The sequence below is a fragment of the Astyanax mexicanus genome, chromosome 1 (assembly GCF_023375975.1).
Source record: "Astyanax mexicanus isolate ESR-SI-001 chromosome 1, AstMex3_surface, whole genome shotgun sequence".
Classification (NCBI taxonomy): domain Eukaryota; kingdom Metazoa; phylum Chordata; class Actinopteri; order Characiformes; family Acestrorhamphidae; genus Astyanax; species Astyanax mexicanus.
The window spans coordinates 20,966,142-20,983,868 of NC_064408.1; the positions used below are offsets into that span (position 1 = coordinate 20,966,142).

The window sequence follows — 17,727 nt, forward strand, 5'->3', positions numbered from 1 at the left end:
ACTTCACCCCACCAGTACCACCACCACCACAAAAAATTGCCTGCAAGCCCCGAGCCCCAGACGAGCAGTCCAGCGATTCCACAGTGTTTATCCAGGGTCCTCTGGAGAATTCCATCTGGGTGTCTGGGGCTTTTGGGCCTGTGCTTGGCTTACGTTTCGAGTTCCAGAATACATGCAATAAGAGATGAGTTGAGGGGGAGGCGGTAATCGATTCAGAGCTGACAACTGTGGGCAAACTGAACTTCCTTCCATAACTGCCAAAGTTAAAGACTACGCTGTCTACTGTTAAAAATTCCATGAATGCAACACATAGTGATATCTCTAGTAGTACTACAGGTAGAGCACCTAGAAGCATTGACAAAAGTATGTTTTTAAAGTATGATCATAGTATGTGTCTATAAGGAAGTCTCTCAGGCTTTTATATACCACTGTCAAACAATGGAATTTGTTGTAATATTAGGTCATTTATGATATCAAGCCCAGACATCGCAGCCTTGCCAGATGAGACTGACTGAGGGAGGGGAAAGCTTTGTGGATATGCAAAGAAACAAAAATGTGTTACAAATGTCCTTATGAGCAAGTTTGTTTATTCGGTGGCCATCTCTGAAACATCTATATGGACAGGGAGAGTCTAGGCCTCTCACAATAACTACATTATTGTCTTATCATATGATAAAAGTATGTAACTTAATAATTTTTGCTAACCTTGATATTGTCCATTGTGTATCTTGCGTACAGTTGAACTTCACTAATGTTCTAGTTGTGTAAAGATCAAGCACCTTTATTCACATAGTGGACTGCAGTAGGTAAATAAAAAATAAAAAATAGTATTCATTCAAGGGTCAATTTAAAAGGGTGCAATTGAAAGATTAGGCTATTATATTAGAATAATATCAGTGAAATAAACTGACAATAATATGGTTTATCACAATTATTGCTGGAATAATATATTTTACAGAAAAAGTAGTTATAATGACAAGTTTAAAAGAACTAAAAATACTAAACTAAAAGGTCAAATTATCATTTCAAAACATTTAAAGCCGACAAACTATGCAATTTGGTAGAATTTTTGACATTTAAAAGGACCGTCCAGTTGTGTAGGCCACTTAAGCAAGCAGATTGTGGGCTTTCATTTGCTAATGCCCTAGAGTTTGGGAAAAAAAAGAAATAAGCTAAGCTAAAAGCTAACATAAAGAGACTGAAAATAAAAGAATTATATTTAAGAATTTGCCAGTCTGTTAATATAAACCAAGCAACCTCAGATTGCAACTGACTACAATTAGGTAGGAATTCACATAACTACTGCAAATGTACATAATTTTAGCAATTTGGCTAAACAAGCTACTGTATCATCCACACCTTACTCAATGCAGACCTTCCACTGAGAGCTGAACTGCATGAAAACAAAACTGTTTGAGTTGAGATGATGGAAGCTGGGCATAACATGCAACAACACTCAGCTGATAAGAAGCAGCAATTAAATATTTAATGGTATGCTGAAGCACATACTTTAGCTTCAGCTTGGAACGGCTGGTAAAACAAAGTATAATCACCCTACTGAATACTTGGACATGGCAAGTAATGTGCCCATTTAAGCTTTCAATTAACACTAAACTGCATGGACCAGGAGAAATACAACACCAGAGGCAATCTGCTCTGCTCTGCTCATCTCCTCCATTCACTGAGATGACCCAGTTGTTATGGCAGGGAAAGACACTCCATCTACAAAGCTCAGTGTTCAAAAATCAATGCATGAATGGCATGACAAGACCAAACAGACCCACAATCACATGGAACAAATTTAGAAGAGGCAGGGAGAACAAAGATAAGGTCAGGGTGGGCCCCCCTCATGCAGGACCCCTGTTACCCCAAAACAGCATAACACAAAGATCAGCAGAAGATGACAGCGTGCACAAGGCTCTGAAGACTCAAAACAGCAAACATTTGCTCCTGATAAGAAACAAACATATCAGCTGCATCAAGCTAGATTTAACAAAAAGACAACTTGAAAAGGCACAGGCTTGCCTCAACAAGGTACAGGCCCACGGACACAAAAATCTGGTGGACCTTGACTTGACTACTATGATATAATATTAAAAGAGATTTGTATGATATAAGCTTTGCCACTTTTCCTAAGAGAGATTTTTTTTTAGCTGTGTACAGTTGCCAGACAACATGGTGCGCAAGCCTACATTTTTTAATACATTTGAAGAAAGGCACTAAAAGGCACTGGCCTTGCTGTGAAAATGCTTAGGGCCCCTTTTTTATAACTATGAAATTATTCTGGTGCCTTGATAAGTCTATTAAAGTCTATTAAGTCTACTAAATCCACTATGTTTATGAATTTTAGAGTAAATTCCAAGATTTTGCAAGGTTTAAATATCATGGCTGTCACAAAAAGAATATTTTTTTCTCTTTTCGACAACGTTCAGAAGTTCCTCACATTGTAATGAATTATTAGATTAATGGACCAATATAAATGTTTCACAATAAACCAAAATTGGGCTGCATTACCAATGGGACACATCACATACTGCAGTGTGACTACTGAACATGTGCACATTGCAGTGATAATGCAGAAACGATATATTGCAGAGCCCTCAATTATACTAGCAGATGCCATATATTTATTTTTAAATAGAGATGTAAGTGAGCGAAGAAACTAATTTTTAATGGCTGAGAGAACCTTATCTCAATGTAAAGATCATTCAATCGGAATTTCCCCCCAAATTAATCTAGCTTATTTTGGCTATGTGGTGTTTTTTTATTTTTTAATTGTTTAAACGTATTACATCCCACCCCTTACCAGGTGTGTTAATGTTCTGTCTCCTTAAAAAACACAACTGCATAACATAACACCCCCAGTACCCATGAACTCTGCAACATGGAAGCAACATGAAGCACAACTGAAACCCTGAGCAACACTCATTAAATTAGTTATAACTATTTTTTGAAACTTATTGGACCACACTGCACTAGTTACCTTCTCTAATACAAATATATTTCCTTACTGACCAAACTCTGTTATTCTATAGAAAAGTTTAAAGAACCTTACATTTTTAAAATGCATTTTTTTAGATCAGATTTACTGCATTGGACTGTTATATGTGCACACAGCACAAATAACAACCAGCTGTTTCAAATCATTTTTGTCCAATGTAAAATTATGCATTCCCAAAAGAAGGATTTATTTTGAAGTGTCTCAAATCATTCTGCTGCCATTTTAAACCTGAAATTAAAATCTGGCCTGAGGCAGAAGCATGTCCCCCAGTACTATACCACTGCTGCACCAGTACACTTGGCCTCCAGCCACCCACTGGTTTAACTGAAACTAATTTGACTGCAGTAAGAGGCGACAAGAGGGTTATGCTCCTTTATATGTGGGGGACAATGGTGGGATGTCCTGCAGATGTTGTTTTGGCAGAGGCCAGAAAAGAGTGTGGCGGCAGTGGCTGCTGCACTGAGCTCTTGCTTACACACACAGACACACACAGACACACACAGACACACACTTAAATAAAAGCTGAACCACAACAACTCTTCAGTGCTGGCTACACTGGACATTTAACATCCTTCCACTGCTGACCATACTGACCATAGTAAACATTTTCATTTACAAATTCAGGGAGTAAACATTTTTAATATACAAGAGGAAAAAGAAAGGAATTGATTTAAATAAATACATAAACATTAATAAATAAATAAAAATTACGCTTTGAGCTCCCCATGGACAGATATACAATTGTGGATTTGTCAAGCTGGGTGTTACAGTCATCTGTAAAAAACAAATGAGGCAAATTAAAGTAATCCTACAGAATTCTTTACACAAAATTGTGACTATTTATGCACCAGGGGCTTATTGTAAAATTTATATTTTAAACTAATCTTTATTTGCATGCTTAGATAAAAATCCAGAGCCAGAAATCCACTTCAAACTGTTCCTAAATCAGTAGGGTCGGCACGTGGACCCTATGAATGAAGGCTAAGACACTGGGTTTGCGATTTCTGCCTCTTATCTGTAATTGGTGGATTCCATCTATTTTAACTGTGAATCTGACCAAAAAACACTCTTAAAATCAGGACATGCCCACCACATCAAGGTCAGTCTTCGTCAGACAGAAATGTGTGTAACCAGTTTACAGCTGTTTTCATTTTTTACAGGGAGATAACAGGGAGCGTTTTGATTCGTATTGAGAGGAAAATGTGAAAAATGAAAATGAAAAAACACTGTTTTTTTTAGCCAGCCTCTCAGTATCTAAGCAATGACGTTGGGTAAATGTTGCATCTCAGCACAACAGCACCATAAGATATGTATGTGATGTACTATGATGTAATGTTTTATGTACCATTAGAGCATCAGCCTTCTGAAAATCTCTTTTCATATGCAAACTTAACCTGCAATTGTAACAGAAATATGCCTAAATTAACTGATTCTGAATCAAAAACCGAATCGAATTGGGACCTTATGAATCGTAATCAAATCAATTTGGAAAATGAGTGGCCTCGTACAGCTCCACCAATGAAACATAGTGCTCTAGCAGTGTTCTGGCCCAGAATGAATTTTTTATTATTATATTTTTTTCATCCTTAACACTCATTACCATGTTTGTTGTTGTCATTTTTTACGGCCCTACGTTTGCTCCCTTTTTCCTAAGAGCGCATCCTTTTAAAGTGTAGTAGGAGAAATGATGGGAGTGGGTTTAAAAGATCAAATGACATTTTAAGTTTTTTTCCCCTGAAGTCACTTATAAATTGTAGGGCTTGCAAATGTGGGCTTTATTTTGTTAGAAGACTGGCACAGGCAAACCTATCTGAGCCAAACCAGTAGTCTGTGCAGCATATAATTAGAGTTCTGTAAAATCAAGATGTATTTAAATATCTAAAATCAAATTAAATCCTGACCTCTGAGCTGAAAAACATACTGAACCTGAAAACGTTTATAATGACATACATTCCTACAGTCAGTCAGAGCAAGGACTAAGCTCTTGCACAGTGAATTTCTTATAAAAAAAAAAAAAATCAGGAATGCTGAGTTTTGTTGTAAAGAACTTAGTGCAAAGGGCAAACCACAACTGAAACAATTAATAACCACAGGGCACTGTAAACAAAACACTGTCCAAACCCAAATGCAGCACTATTAACATAGGTAACATGAAATGTTTCTCTATTTGATGCAAGATAGTAAATAAATAAATAAATTGGATTAAATCAAGAGCAGATTTTAAAAGAATCTTCAACCACAGCATTCCTAAAGGACAGAGCTTAGCATTAACAAGCTGTGACTAGACGGAATTTTTATCACAGGCTGGAATTCACATAGGTAAGAAAGGGTTCAACAGGGGCGAAGCCTAACAACAGCCGTGCTGCTGAGTGGTACTGACGACTCGGACAGTGCATTCCTTTTTTTTTTGTGTGCGCACGCATGAGGGCGTTCGCACGCACTCACCAAAGAAACACCTATATTATCTAAACAACAATGTGTGTGAATGCAGAGCAGTGCATGAAATTAGACAGACAGGGGCCATCAGTTTTATAATGGTCAAATAACCTATAAAAATGAACAGAAAAAAAAGTGATTCCATGATGGTTTAAAAATTTCTAAAAACACTGATCTTCTGGTATTTTCAGCACAAAGGTTTCTAGCGTTTATATAAAAGGGTTTTGCAGGTGATGGCTAAAGGCAAACACCCTCTTCTTAGCCTTCCCAACTGATTCTTTTTTTTGTTTTCCATTTTGTATTCAGGTCTTTATTGTGTTCTTGTCACTACTTGTAGCCTGGGGTGATACCTATAACAAAATATCGTTATTTTGTTAATCAAGCTTAATTTTTCTCCTCTCGGGTGTTTCAGTAATGTTCGCTGTATTGTCTCCCATGACGAAACAATTCGAAACGATTCAAGATTTTTATTGTCAAATCAAGATTTTTATTGTCAGATTTAGGGGTGTGCCATATCATATCGTACGTGATAATATCGCCAACATTTTTAAATATCGTGAACGATATTATACCCTGAAATATCATGCCACATCACCCACCCCTAATTATCACATCAGGGTACTACTTTTTTGCTGTTTTAAGCAAAAGAAAAACTCACACATTTCTAATTTCCTATTAAATATCTACTAGAGACAGATTATATCTGTCCAGTATAATTTATTTTACTTTATTCCTGGATATATGGAGATATTTGGAGTGCATTATTATTATTAGTATCATGACATTCTGAATCAATGACTTCTGTTACAAATCTGCAAAAAAAAAATATATATTTTTTAAATATCTTAGTTAAAGGTGTGCAATATCATATCGTATATAATAATAAAAAGTTTAGTTTTGTTGCAGTGGTGTTTTTTTTGTCATATCGCCAAGAGTATCGCTATCGCAATAATACTAGAAATATTGTGATATTATTTTAGGGCTATATCGCCCACCCCTAGTCAGATTGAAAAACTTGGGTGCAGGTTTCCACTAGCATGCAATAAACAATATTTACAGTAAAGTAGAATAATCAAATAAAACAGAAATACTGCAAAAAGAGTGACAAACACACACACAACAAAAAACTGCAGAAGTAAGTGGGCACTTGCAACACAGCAGCCATACTTGGCGCAATCTTGAGCAATACTTTTCTTTCTGGAATGAACAAACTTTAAGATGCTGTCAACCTCCGAGAACCAGGTGCGAGAGATTGTGAATACTTGAATAATTGTGCAGAACTTCACTGTGAAGCTTAAAGTGTTGTTAGCCGTCTTTGCCGCTTCTGCCGTTACTGGACTGGGGTCTAGATTGCCATCTAGAGGTTGAATAAAACAGCAAATAACGTGTGACCAGTCTTTAACATCTGCAAAATACCTGGTTCATACACGACACTGTACCCACAGAATCCACAAAAATGGAATGTGCTATCCACTATCAGACTTTACTGTAACTTTGATCATTGATGCCACATTAATATTAGCATGCTGGTCAGTGTTTAATATCACGTAACATAACTCAAATTATTCTGGTGTGAGCATTTAACATTTCATGACCAATTGTTATACTGCTATCTCAATGAAAATAGAAAATAAAAATATTCTAGTATTCTGTATTTAGTATTTTTTGTTACCTGTTGTACTTAACTTGTTCCAAATCATGGGCTAAACTAAACAATGCCTGTTGCATACTCCCTATTAAATACTAAGGCTGGGAAACTTTTAGTCAGATTTTGGTATTAGATATAACATTTTGTCAGTACTGTACTTAGTGCAGTATTTATAACCCATCCTAAACTGTGCAAAAGACAGAAAGCAAGTGAGAGCAAAACACAGAGAGCAAGAGAGGGAGAGAGACTTGAGAGGAATGCATAGGAGGTCACATTCCTGACTCTACTGCTGTGGCTTGCCCCATGTTCAACTATGCCTTCAAAACAGGAAGAATTACTCAAGAGCCTGCACTTCTGCACAGACAAAAGTGGATCTTTTTCAAAGGGTGCCAGAGGGTCTTAGGATAAGATGGTCACTGAGACTAAACTATCAGCCTTCCAAAGTTTGTCATCACTCACTAGGGTTAACGTGTACCATTTCTTCGAAATTTTTTAGTAAAAACACCAGTGAACCCCACGGCAAGTTCAACGTGTTTTGAAAATCGCATTTCAATAGCAAAAGATATAATCTTGTGGCTAACAAACGGTCCTAAAGCAACCAAAATCTTTATGCTTTCAGTGGCTGCCTAGCACACCAGGACAATGTGAATTTTTCAGCGAGTAAGTGCCCTGTAATTTAACAACACTTGAGAAAAGGTGCGGGCTAACCTCTTTAGGGAAAGAGATTATGGGAAATCAGCGGGAACTGGCTTAAAACTGACATGCATGGTCCCAGTTTAACAAAACAAAACGGAGCAGAATCCCTACTGGCATGAGAGTGCAATGCAAAAAAGTGAGTCAGCAGAGCTTGCAGAAAGTGACCCTGGGAGTTGAACAGGCCTGGGTTTACGGGTTCATGTTTGCGAGGTCATAAAGTGCACACAAGGGGCTTTTGGGGCACTTCGTCTTGACCACCTGCTTTTGTCAGTCCCCCTGCACAAGTGCCAACACTTTGCAACAATTGCTTTCCAGGTGGTCAGGAGGACCTGACCAGACAAAATACATTTAAACATGTATAGATATTAGGAAGCCTCTAGGGTTTTTACAAGAAAACAAAGTAAATTTCATTCCATAAAAAAGAAGCCTAGATGCACTAAATTTTCAGGCAATTTTTCAGGCATTTTCAGACTGAAAATCTGTACCGAATAAAGACTGAACTTGACTGAATAAACTGTAACTTTTGTAATGTCTTTATGTGGCTATCTGATTTCTGCAAAAGCAAAATAAATAAGAACCTGCAATAAATTGTGTACACTACTCAGCCTTTGGCCAAAAATTAATCAATTAATAAATAATATTAATTTAAATTAATAAAATCTTGTTTTACAGCATAAGCATTTTGTATGGGAATAAAGACCAACTCTTCTGTTCCTAATGTTTTAGGAGAACTGTGAAACAAGCAAACAACTATGTATATTGTTCATACTGAAGCTAAACCTGTCGATTTATTAAACAAAATATATTTTTTTCTGACCTCAGAAATATAGGCTGCTAATACAGGTTACTCCCAAAAATAAATGCCAAAACAGAAGAATGATTCTGAGGATGCACTGATGGGGATGTAAAATGTTTCTCAAACTAATTACCAGCTGGCACATACCATGCTGCTGATCATGCTGCTTGTATAAATGTCCACACTATTATTATAAGACAGTTTGAATATGAAACCATAATGCATTTTCACTTCCTTTTATATGGCGTGCTGCATTATGAGTATTGCTTGTATGTTAAATGCACTTTACTTTATACATCTGCATCATGGAGGAGAAAAAATGTCCATTGATATGGTACAGATACTGATAGGCATGTATCTACTCGAATTTCAGTGATGCTTACTGACAGAAAACATTGCTCAATTTCTGAAACTATGCAGGAATTCAAAGTGCTGTCTACATTCTATATCCTTAAATATATCCCAGAAATACACAGGCAAGCCCGTTTAATGCAGAATAAACAAAAACAGCATCAGAATCATTCAAGACAGCAAGTGACACCTAGTGCAGCTGCCACTTACTGGAGTTCCCCACTCTCTCACTTTTCTCTGAGACAGATAGATATGCACATGGCTGATCTGCATTTCCAAAAGACAAAAGGAATTCAAGACGATACACTCTAGTCCAGACCATATCCAGTGTCAACAGCAGAAGCTGTGCAACGGCGGTCAGAGCACTGGCGACACGTCGAGGACATTGAGAGCCACTAGGATCCAACAGCTGGCCAAGACGAGCAACAAATCTTACCAGGGGGCGCCTGCCTGCCTCTCAACCCCCCTAGTTGAAAATAAACCCTCATGTCTCCAAGACCCATAGGAATCGTAAGGGAGCTTTGGTGTCTAGACTGCGCAGATTCCACAAGTTCCAGCCAAAAAGAGAAAAAAAAAACACAAGTGAAAAACGCCAGGGTCCACTCTGCCACAGTCCATACATGTTCAGCACAGCTGTTGCTTCTGTAGGGAATCTAGAGACAAAGATAATACTTAGGAAGCTAAGAGTGCCTATAGAACAGAAGCTCAAAATTGGAACGAAAATCAAAACTCTGCTTTGCACAATCCTTGCAAGCATTAGTGAATGAAAATGTATGTTTAAAAAACGAATTATTTACACGCTATTATACTGACATGCCAAAAGAACCAGTATAATATCCCATGACTTTTATCATGTATAATCGAATCTAAAGAACACTGCATTGACCTGCAGATTACGTACAGCTCTGGAAAAACTTAAGAGACCACTTTAGTTTCTGAATCAGTTTCTCTGATCTTGCTATTTATAGGTATATGTTTGAGTAAAATGAACACTGTTGTTTTATTCTAGAAACCACAGACAACAATTTTCCCAAATTCCAAATAAAAATATTGTCATTTAGAGCATTTATTTGTAGAAAATTGCTGAAATAACAAAAAAAAGAGTTCAGAAATCAATCAATTTGGTGGAATAACCCTGGTTTTTAATCACAGTTTTCATGCATCTTGGCATGTTCTCCTCTACCAGTATTACACACTGCTCTTGGTTAACTTTATGCCACTCCTGATGCAAAAAATCAAGTTTAGTTTGGTTTGTTGGATTGAAATCATCCATCTTCCTCTTGATTATATTTCAGAGGTTTTTAATTTGGTAGTAGTCATCATAAGAGGTGTCTTATTTTTTTTCCAGAGCTGTATGTGAAGCCTCTTGCATTGAATATGGATGTAAATTCTGCAAGAGTTGCTTATCTGTTAACAAAAACAATTCTAGCCAGGCCTCACCGATCATAATCATTGCCACTCACTACACTGTCACTTAGGCCTGGACAATAATTCGATATCGGTATTTATCGCGATAAGAAATGTTTCAATAACGGTGATATCACTTTTGTGGTATATCGATATGTATTATGTACAGAATCTGTCACGGACAGGCGTTTTTTACTGGCGTCAGCTCGCCGCAGAGCCAAACACATTCAGCCCCCATAGCTGTGCTACCTCAGTGCGTGATGACGCAATCACACAGGCACGTAGCCAGATAGGCTAGGCTAGGCTAGGTTAAAATGGCTAGGCTAGGCTAGGCTAGGTTAGGTTCAGGTCCGCTCTGCTACGCATCTAAAATGTCTCGAAACGGAGCCGGGACGAGCGGATCCAAGGCTAGGGTAGACTCGGTTCGGTCAGCCGCTGTTTCGCTCGCCCATTCGCGCGTCCGCTCGCTCATCCGCGGCTCCGCTCGCTCATCCGCGGCTCCGCTCGCCCATCCGCGCCTCCGCTCGCCCAGCCGCGGGTCCGCTCGCCCAGCCGCTTTGCTGCAAATTGTGCCGGTGAGTGGAGCCGACAAGCAGCGTAACGTTAATACATCTAATCTGTTCCACCACCTCAAGCATCTTCACTACATACAATATTTTCCTTATACTGACTGAAGCACTTTAATAGATTATGTTGAAACTAAGTTATTTAAAGTTTATGAATCCTTTAGGTTTGTTTATTTGCCGTTGATATCATGTTGAATACCTCTTGTATTCTGGCTGAAGCACTTTAATAGATTATGTTGTCACTAAGTTATTTACAGTTGAAAAATCCTATAGGTTTGTTTATTTGACGGGAAAATCTTGTTGCTTTTATGTATATAAAGGCTTCTTGTATTATATATCCTAGTTAAAACACTTTTGTTTTAATCTGTTAAATTTGTTTACAATGAATAAGAAGCTCTGCCTCTGTTGTCATTTAAAGTTATTTTTATTTGTAATAGTTATATAGGCTTATGTTTGACAGGGATGTCATGTTATTATTTTGCTATATGCAAATAAAATTGAGCATTGATTTATTTTGACTACTTTTATTTCTAAAGTATTAAAGTTTTTGTGAAAGGAGGTTTCAAAGGCTTAAAAAACATTTTCATACAGTAGTAGGTACAGATTTCCATTAGATAGATTGATACAAAAAGTGCAAATACACAGTTAAATAATAATTTAAATTTGCAGTGCAAGCTGCAGAGATTGCAGGGATTCTTTTTCTGAGGCCTTCAAAGTATTTATCGATATCGAAATTATATCGTATCGACCGAAATTTAAGGAATATATCGTGATATAAATTTTGGCCATATCGTCCAGCACTACTGTCACTACACTGTGGTGTTTGGTAATACCTTCTATAATGTATGCCCTGTACACACAAGAGACTGTGGATCAAGGAACGATAAATGCTCGCACAACCTAAAAGGCCTTGCTCAAACTATGATAATTCATGTCACCCACTCACAAGATAGCACCTCACAAGTTGTCCCATTAAGTCCCCCCTTGAACATTTCATGATCAAGTGAAGCAGAAAGGTTCTGATGCACCTGATGAATCAATTTTAAATCTTATAAGCAGATGATCTTTTTTTTTTCAGGTGAGGATCCTAATCACAAACTACTCATGCAGCCCAGTGCTCAGGGGCTTCGTACCCCTCAAGCTGAAGCTCAGCACTAGACACATTGACTTTAGGCTTATTTGCATCTACTCAAGAGCCAAATACATAAATTTAAAATGAAGCATTACAACAAATACCATTCCAATTCCAAATGTTGTGCTGGCAGTGACCTTTCTCAATCCACAGGACTTTCACTAGCACAAATCACATCCACAAAAATCACATAACTGCAGGATACCCCAGAAGCAAATCCCGCAGTCGATTGCAGTGTTCTTCCACTTCCATGGGACATTACAAAAATCATGGGACATGACACTAGTAGAATTGGTGGGTGTTTGAATTCATTCCTCTAAAGTGGTGCATGAATAAATTCAGACATACATGGGCGTTAAGTAAAGTGTGCATGGATAATGAATCACATTTGCAGCCATACAAGGCCCTAGTTTACAATGTATTAGGAAAATAACAAGGTTAGTCGTTCACCTCGGAATTTAAAAACTGGTTCTTCTACAGGAGCTCCAAGGAACCCTTCTCTTTCACACTTTTATTTTCCAGATTGAACATACACCACCATCAAAAAGCTTCAATGGATGCAGCATTCACGGACGTGCAGTCAAGCAGGTCTTTGCTTGCCCTGCTACAGAGCATGTGAAGTCTTAACCTGCTTGGTGAGAGACTGTTCCAACCAGAAGAGGCTCCGTAACGGCAGGCGGGATCATAGTGCTGACACGGCCCTGCTCTCACTCAGTGACTCATATCCCTTCGTAACACATCCGACTCCATTCCGGATAACAGCACTAAAAGACAACGAAAATAATCCCACCATTGACCCTCTTGCCAATTTACAAGAGCCACTGCTCTCTCCTCTCTCAGCTTACTGGCAGCTGGCAGGACGTTTTTGTTTTTTTGCCAACCCACCCCCAACTCATCAGACTAGTGTTGCGCAAGACAACTCGCCGGAATCCAAGAATCTGAGATCTTTCTGCCTGCCGTGACAATGGTCATGTTATGGGAAGGAACTGCTGAGGACAGTCAGGCTTGGTATGCCTTCCAAACAAAAGGGGAGTCAGCACAGACCCTGTTATCGCTGGCCCACACATCCAGGTCACAGAGAGACGTGGCCGGGCATCCCAGAGCTGCACATAGAGTCATTCAGGCTTGCCAACAACAAGCAGAGGATTTGGAAGTTTGGTTAACTTGTAACGTTTATGCTGTTGATTTTAAAGCTCACCTTCCGTCGTTTTTTTCTTTCATTTTAAAATGTCTAGTTGTGGTCTCTAGTATGAATGAATGACGTGAGCCGTTTTTGTAAAAAAAAAAAAAAGTGCTCAGGTGTCTCTGTATAGCTCTTTTTTAATGGACTGTTTTAGGGGTGTGTCCAAAATGACCGGATTCCAGCTTTGCTCATGAATATTCATACATGCAAACAGCATGCAAATATCTCTCCTCTGATTGGCTAGGAGCACTGCGACGCCCCTCCGCCGCTCTGCCGCTCACTGCCTCCCACCTCCTAACTGATGAGCGGTGATGTTGCGTCGCTTCAGCTCCGCCTCTGGGAGTTTTTTGAGCCAAGGTGGGCTGGTCTGTGAGTTTCTGCCTACGTAGGCAGAAAGATAATTCAAAATTCACCCGTTTTTCGGAGGGGGGGAGGGGGGATTTCTTTGCTTAGCTCCTGCAGACAATGGGGGCTGCAAAACAGTTTAATGTGCAGGTGTACACATTCAACTCGGAGAGACCTACTGTATTCCACAAAAAACAAGAAAAATCGGATTTTCGCGGAAGGTGAGCTTTAATAAAGGGTCTTCATTATGCTTTTTTAGGTAAAAGCACATGGTTCACCCCTTTTCTTTCATATTTGATTATACATTTTGCATTTCAGGCATTTCAACACTTCCACTGAATGTACAAAGGTTACTGCTTTACTTTATAGTACAGACACACTCAATATTATATTACTGGGTGTCAGAACAGAGCTGCACAATATTGAAGAAAAATACACTGCAATACATTTATATTGCAATATACACACATTTCAGAGAGATTCAATATATTGGGATATTTATAATTCACTTTCTGAAAATCCTGTTATTCATTACCAAAAATGATTGACAAATAGTTTCCAAGATAAAAAAAAAGTTACAGAACAATAAAAGGATTAGGTACACATTGTGCTAGGAAATATTCTAACATTGTAAAATCTGCCTGGCTGGACCTCATTAAAATAACTGCATCACATTTTAAGTACTGAAAATTCTTTGTAGTTATTTTAAATCACATGTTAGTCATGCATTAATTTTTAAACAGTTTAAAAAAGCACATTGTGGTCTATGCTTAATTTACAGTGTTTTGCTTGGTAACAAATCTTATTTTAATTGTTTTTTTTTCTTATAAAATGTATTATTTTTGAATATTTCATTCCATTATTTCTCATAAAAAAAACAAGCTACACCAGGTGGTCATGCATTACAGAGATTTTTTTTAACAATGTTTGGCAAATATCTGCTTATGGCAGTGATCTAAAGTTGGAAAATATCAGTAATGCAGAGCCTCATAGCATTTTCCACTTTTCAAACACCTTCCAGCTACTGCAACATGCATTAAATGACAAGAAAAAGCACTGAACTGAACTGAGAAATCCTTACCATGCACTGTAAACACGTTGCAGTTGTGAGCGCCATGCCTTGATGAGTCCCGCTTCCCGCCACCCTTGATGAAGTTCAGAGCAGGCAGACTTGGTCTCCTTTGGTCCCCAACAGACTTCCCTGGCTGCTGCCCCATAAGGGCAGGTTGCCAGGCCGTAGCCGTGAAGCACAGCTGATGTTAGTCACTGCCTTGATGAGAGGTAAAATTGAATTTGATGGAAAGGAACAAGCGAGGTGCAGCGTTGGTGGGTGAGCGTCAGGACCTCCAGATCCCCAGTCCCTTTTCTGACACCAATGTAACGTTTTTCTGTGTCCACTATAGTGGTAAGGCAGACCCCACACCCAGATACTTGATATGTTTTTGTCCGTATCATGCATTGATTGCCCCAGTCTTACATTCCTCAAAGTCTAGCCTGGAGGTATGGATGTTCAGATGTTAAAACATACATATAAGCTACTGTCAAGAGTTCCACAACACTAAACATTCCAAAATAAAATAAAGGCATTAAAATGAAGAAACGATAACTAGGCCTACATTCTGGGCACAGTAGTGTTAATGAGTAGAATGGTGACTAGTTTCAGCATCATCAAGAAACGCTTACAGACGTAGAGCTAAAACAACCAAAATCTGCACTGTCACTGAGGTATTATTAGATCACACATTGATATTAAAAGGACCTTTACACTATGATTAAAACACCACGGTGCACAGTACCATTCAAGGCACATACATGAGACAAGGCACATGTAGGACTAAGTGGAGAAAACCAGTACTGTTTGAGAACGTATGAGACCTTGCAGTTATATTGCAGTAATAAAAAGATATGGTAGGTTCAAAGGTTTAAAATGATAGTTGCATATATTTAAGAGTTACTTTCATTTGTTTTCCATATAAAAGATATTTTTAAGGCATTAACAATATACAAGCAACCTGGAACTTTACTTTAACCCTGAATATCATTTCACAGACCAAATGAGGAAGAAAAAGTCAGTAGTAGTTGACTGTGAAGAATTAGGAGGAATTGACTAGCTAATTATGTCAATGGAAGAACTGGTTTTCTATTTCCAGTGAGGAACTGGATGTGTGTCTATAGGGAGGAACTGGAAGTATGCCTCAAGGGAAGAGCATGTTAGCTAGCTACCTCATTATAAAGAAGTCCTAATATTAGTGGACTTCATCAAACCTAATTAGCTAAAACCAAAATTAACTCAAGGGGTAGAACATAAAGGGTTAACTCATATTAAGTAATGATATTAGTGTGGTGGACTTCAACAGGCTTAGTTAGCTAGCCAAAAAACTAAAAGGATTGTTTTTTTTTTTATTGGCTAGATAGCCAAACCACAAATCATCTGGTCAAATTAAGTGATCTAGCTAGTATTACTGTGGTGGGCTTCAGCAGACTTTACTTTAACTAAAACTAAAGTTAAGTCAAGGGGAAGAAATTTTTAACTTACATCAAGGCCTAATATTGGTATTTTGCAATCTTAACAGACTTAGATAACTAGCTAAAATATAAAACGTCTTTGAATAGACTTAGAAAGATTAACTGATCAACTTAGGCTGGCTACAACAAGTCGGCTAGCTAATATTTCTATGGTGGACTTTAACAGACTTTAACTTAGCTAAAACTAAAATTAAATCAAGGGGAATAACTGTTAAACTTATATTAAGCCCTAATATTAATGTGGTGTACCGCACCAAAAAAAAAAATCCTAACAGACTTGACTAGATAGCCAAAATCACAAATGAGTTAACTGTGCAACTGTTTAACTTTAGCCTTAAAATACTTTAACTTAACTAAAACTAAAATTAAATTGAGAGGAAAAACTGTTGAACTTACATTAAGTGATAATATTACTGTGACACTTAGGAGACTTGGCTTGAGAGCCAAAATCACAGGAAAGTTAACTCTTTAATGGTTTAACTTTGCCTTTAACTTCACTAAAAATTAAATTGAGGGGACGAACTGGTTAACGTAGCTAGCCATCTAACCTATAAGACGTTCTTGCATTACTCTGACTTAAAACCCAATCTCACAGGACTTTTCCTACCAGCTTAACATTAAATTTGACATGTTTTCAGTACTTACCTACGACTGAACGTTAGAGTTTATGTATGTATGTGTATGTTAGATATCTAGCGTTAACTACGTGTTAAGAATATATGGTTAAGTATCCAGCAGCTCTAGGTCTGTCTCAGACAGAAAGCTAGCGTTAGTTAGCTTAGCTCCCCTAGCTTAGCTAACTTCACCCTGCTGCTGCTCCGCCTCAGCGAGCGTTAACTCTCAGCGCTGCTTAACAACAGGTTCCCTCAGCTGGAAACTTCACTAACAGCAGTGCCTGAACACACACACACCGAGCCCCTGCTCAGCTCAACACCGTCCCCAGCCGCTCTCTCACACCGACAGGCTTTTATTCACAGTCAGAAACTCCTTCCCGCAACTTCCGCATCCGAAGAGTTCAGCTCTCTTTCCCTCCGAGGCTCCAAACTCTCTATACTGCAGCCCGACTGCAGGCACTCCAGCTCGGGCACACAACCTGCCGTTCCCCCGCCTCCACCGACCGCCGCTCGCCCCGTTCCCGCCGCTAACCCGCCCGCCCGACTGAGGCAGGAGCTGTCGCTACAGGCGCGCGTAATGTCCTGCAGTATTTCTGAGTGTAGGAAGAGTTTTTACAGAAGTTTATGCTGAGCGAGCAGCCGTCGACGCAGGGGCCGCCATGTTTCCGTACGCAAGGTGGGCTGGTGTTTCGGTTTGCGTGCGTTTGACGTCACGTGGCGCCCTCTTCCGCCAACAGAGGGGCAGAGTTTCAGACCCAGTAGCATATAATACAGTCAACTATACTTTTGGATGGTTTAAGTATTTTTTATTTTAAAAAATGCAAAAAAAAAAAAAATGTTACATACCCAAAACAAATTCCTCCTAGAGAGAAATGTTACTAGATGTCTTTTATTGGAGATATTGAATAGAAAAAAAACTTGGCTTTTGCCACATAAATACTGCATGTCTAACAAGATCAGAGAAATACATTTCAAAATCTTACATAAGCAGGTCCATTGCAAAAGGAGCAAACCAAGCAATTGCCT

General features: G+C 38.6%; 1 protein-coding gene across 1 annotated transcript in view; it reads right to left on the reverse strand.

Annotated features, from left to right (window-relative positions):
• abl1 (c-abl oncogene 1, non-receptor tyrosine kinase) overlaps window positions 1-17,381 on the reverse strand; it is a 40,837-nt gene extending 23,456 nt beyond the window's left edge. Inside the window, exon 1 of the mRNA XM_007253993.4 lies at window positions 14,643-17,381. Within this exon, the coding sequence (XP_007254055.2) occupies window positions 14,643-14,778 (136 nt within the window). The 5' untranslated portion in view covers window positions 14,779-17,381. The remainder of the gene's footprint in view (window positions 1-14,642) is intronic.
• Window positions 17,382-17,727: the final 346 nt, after the last annotated feature.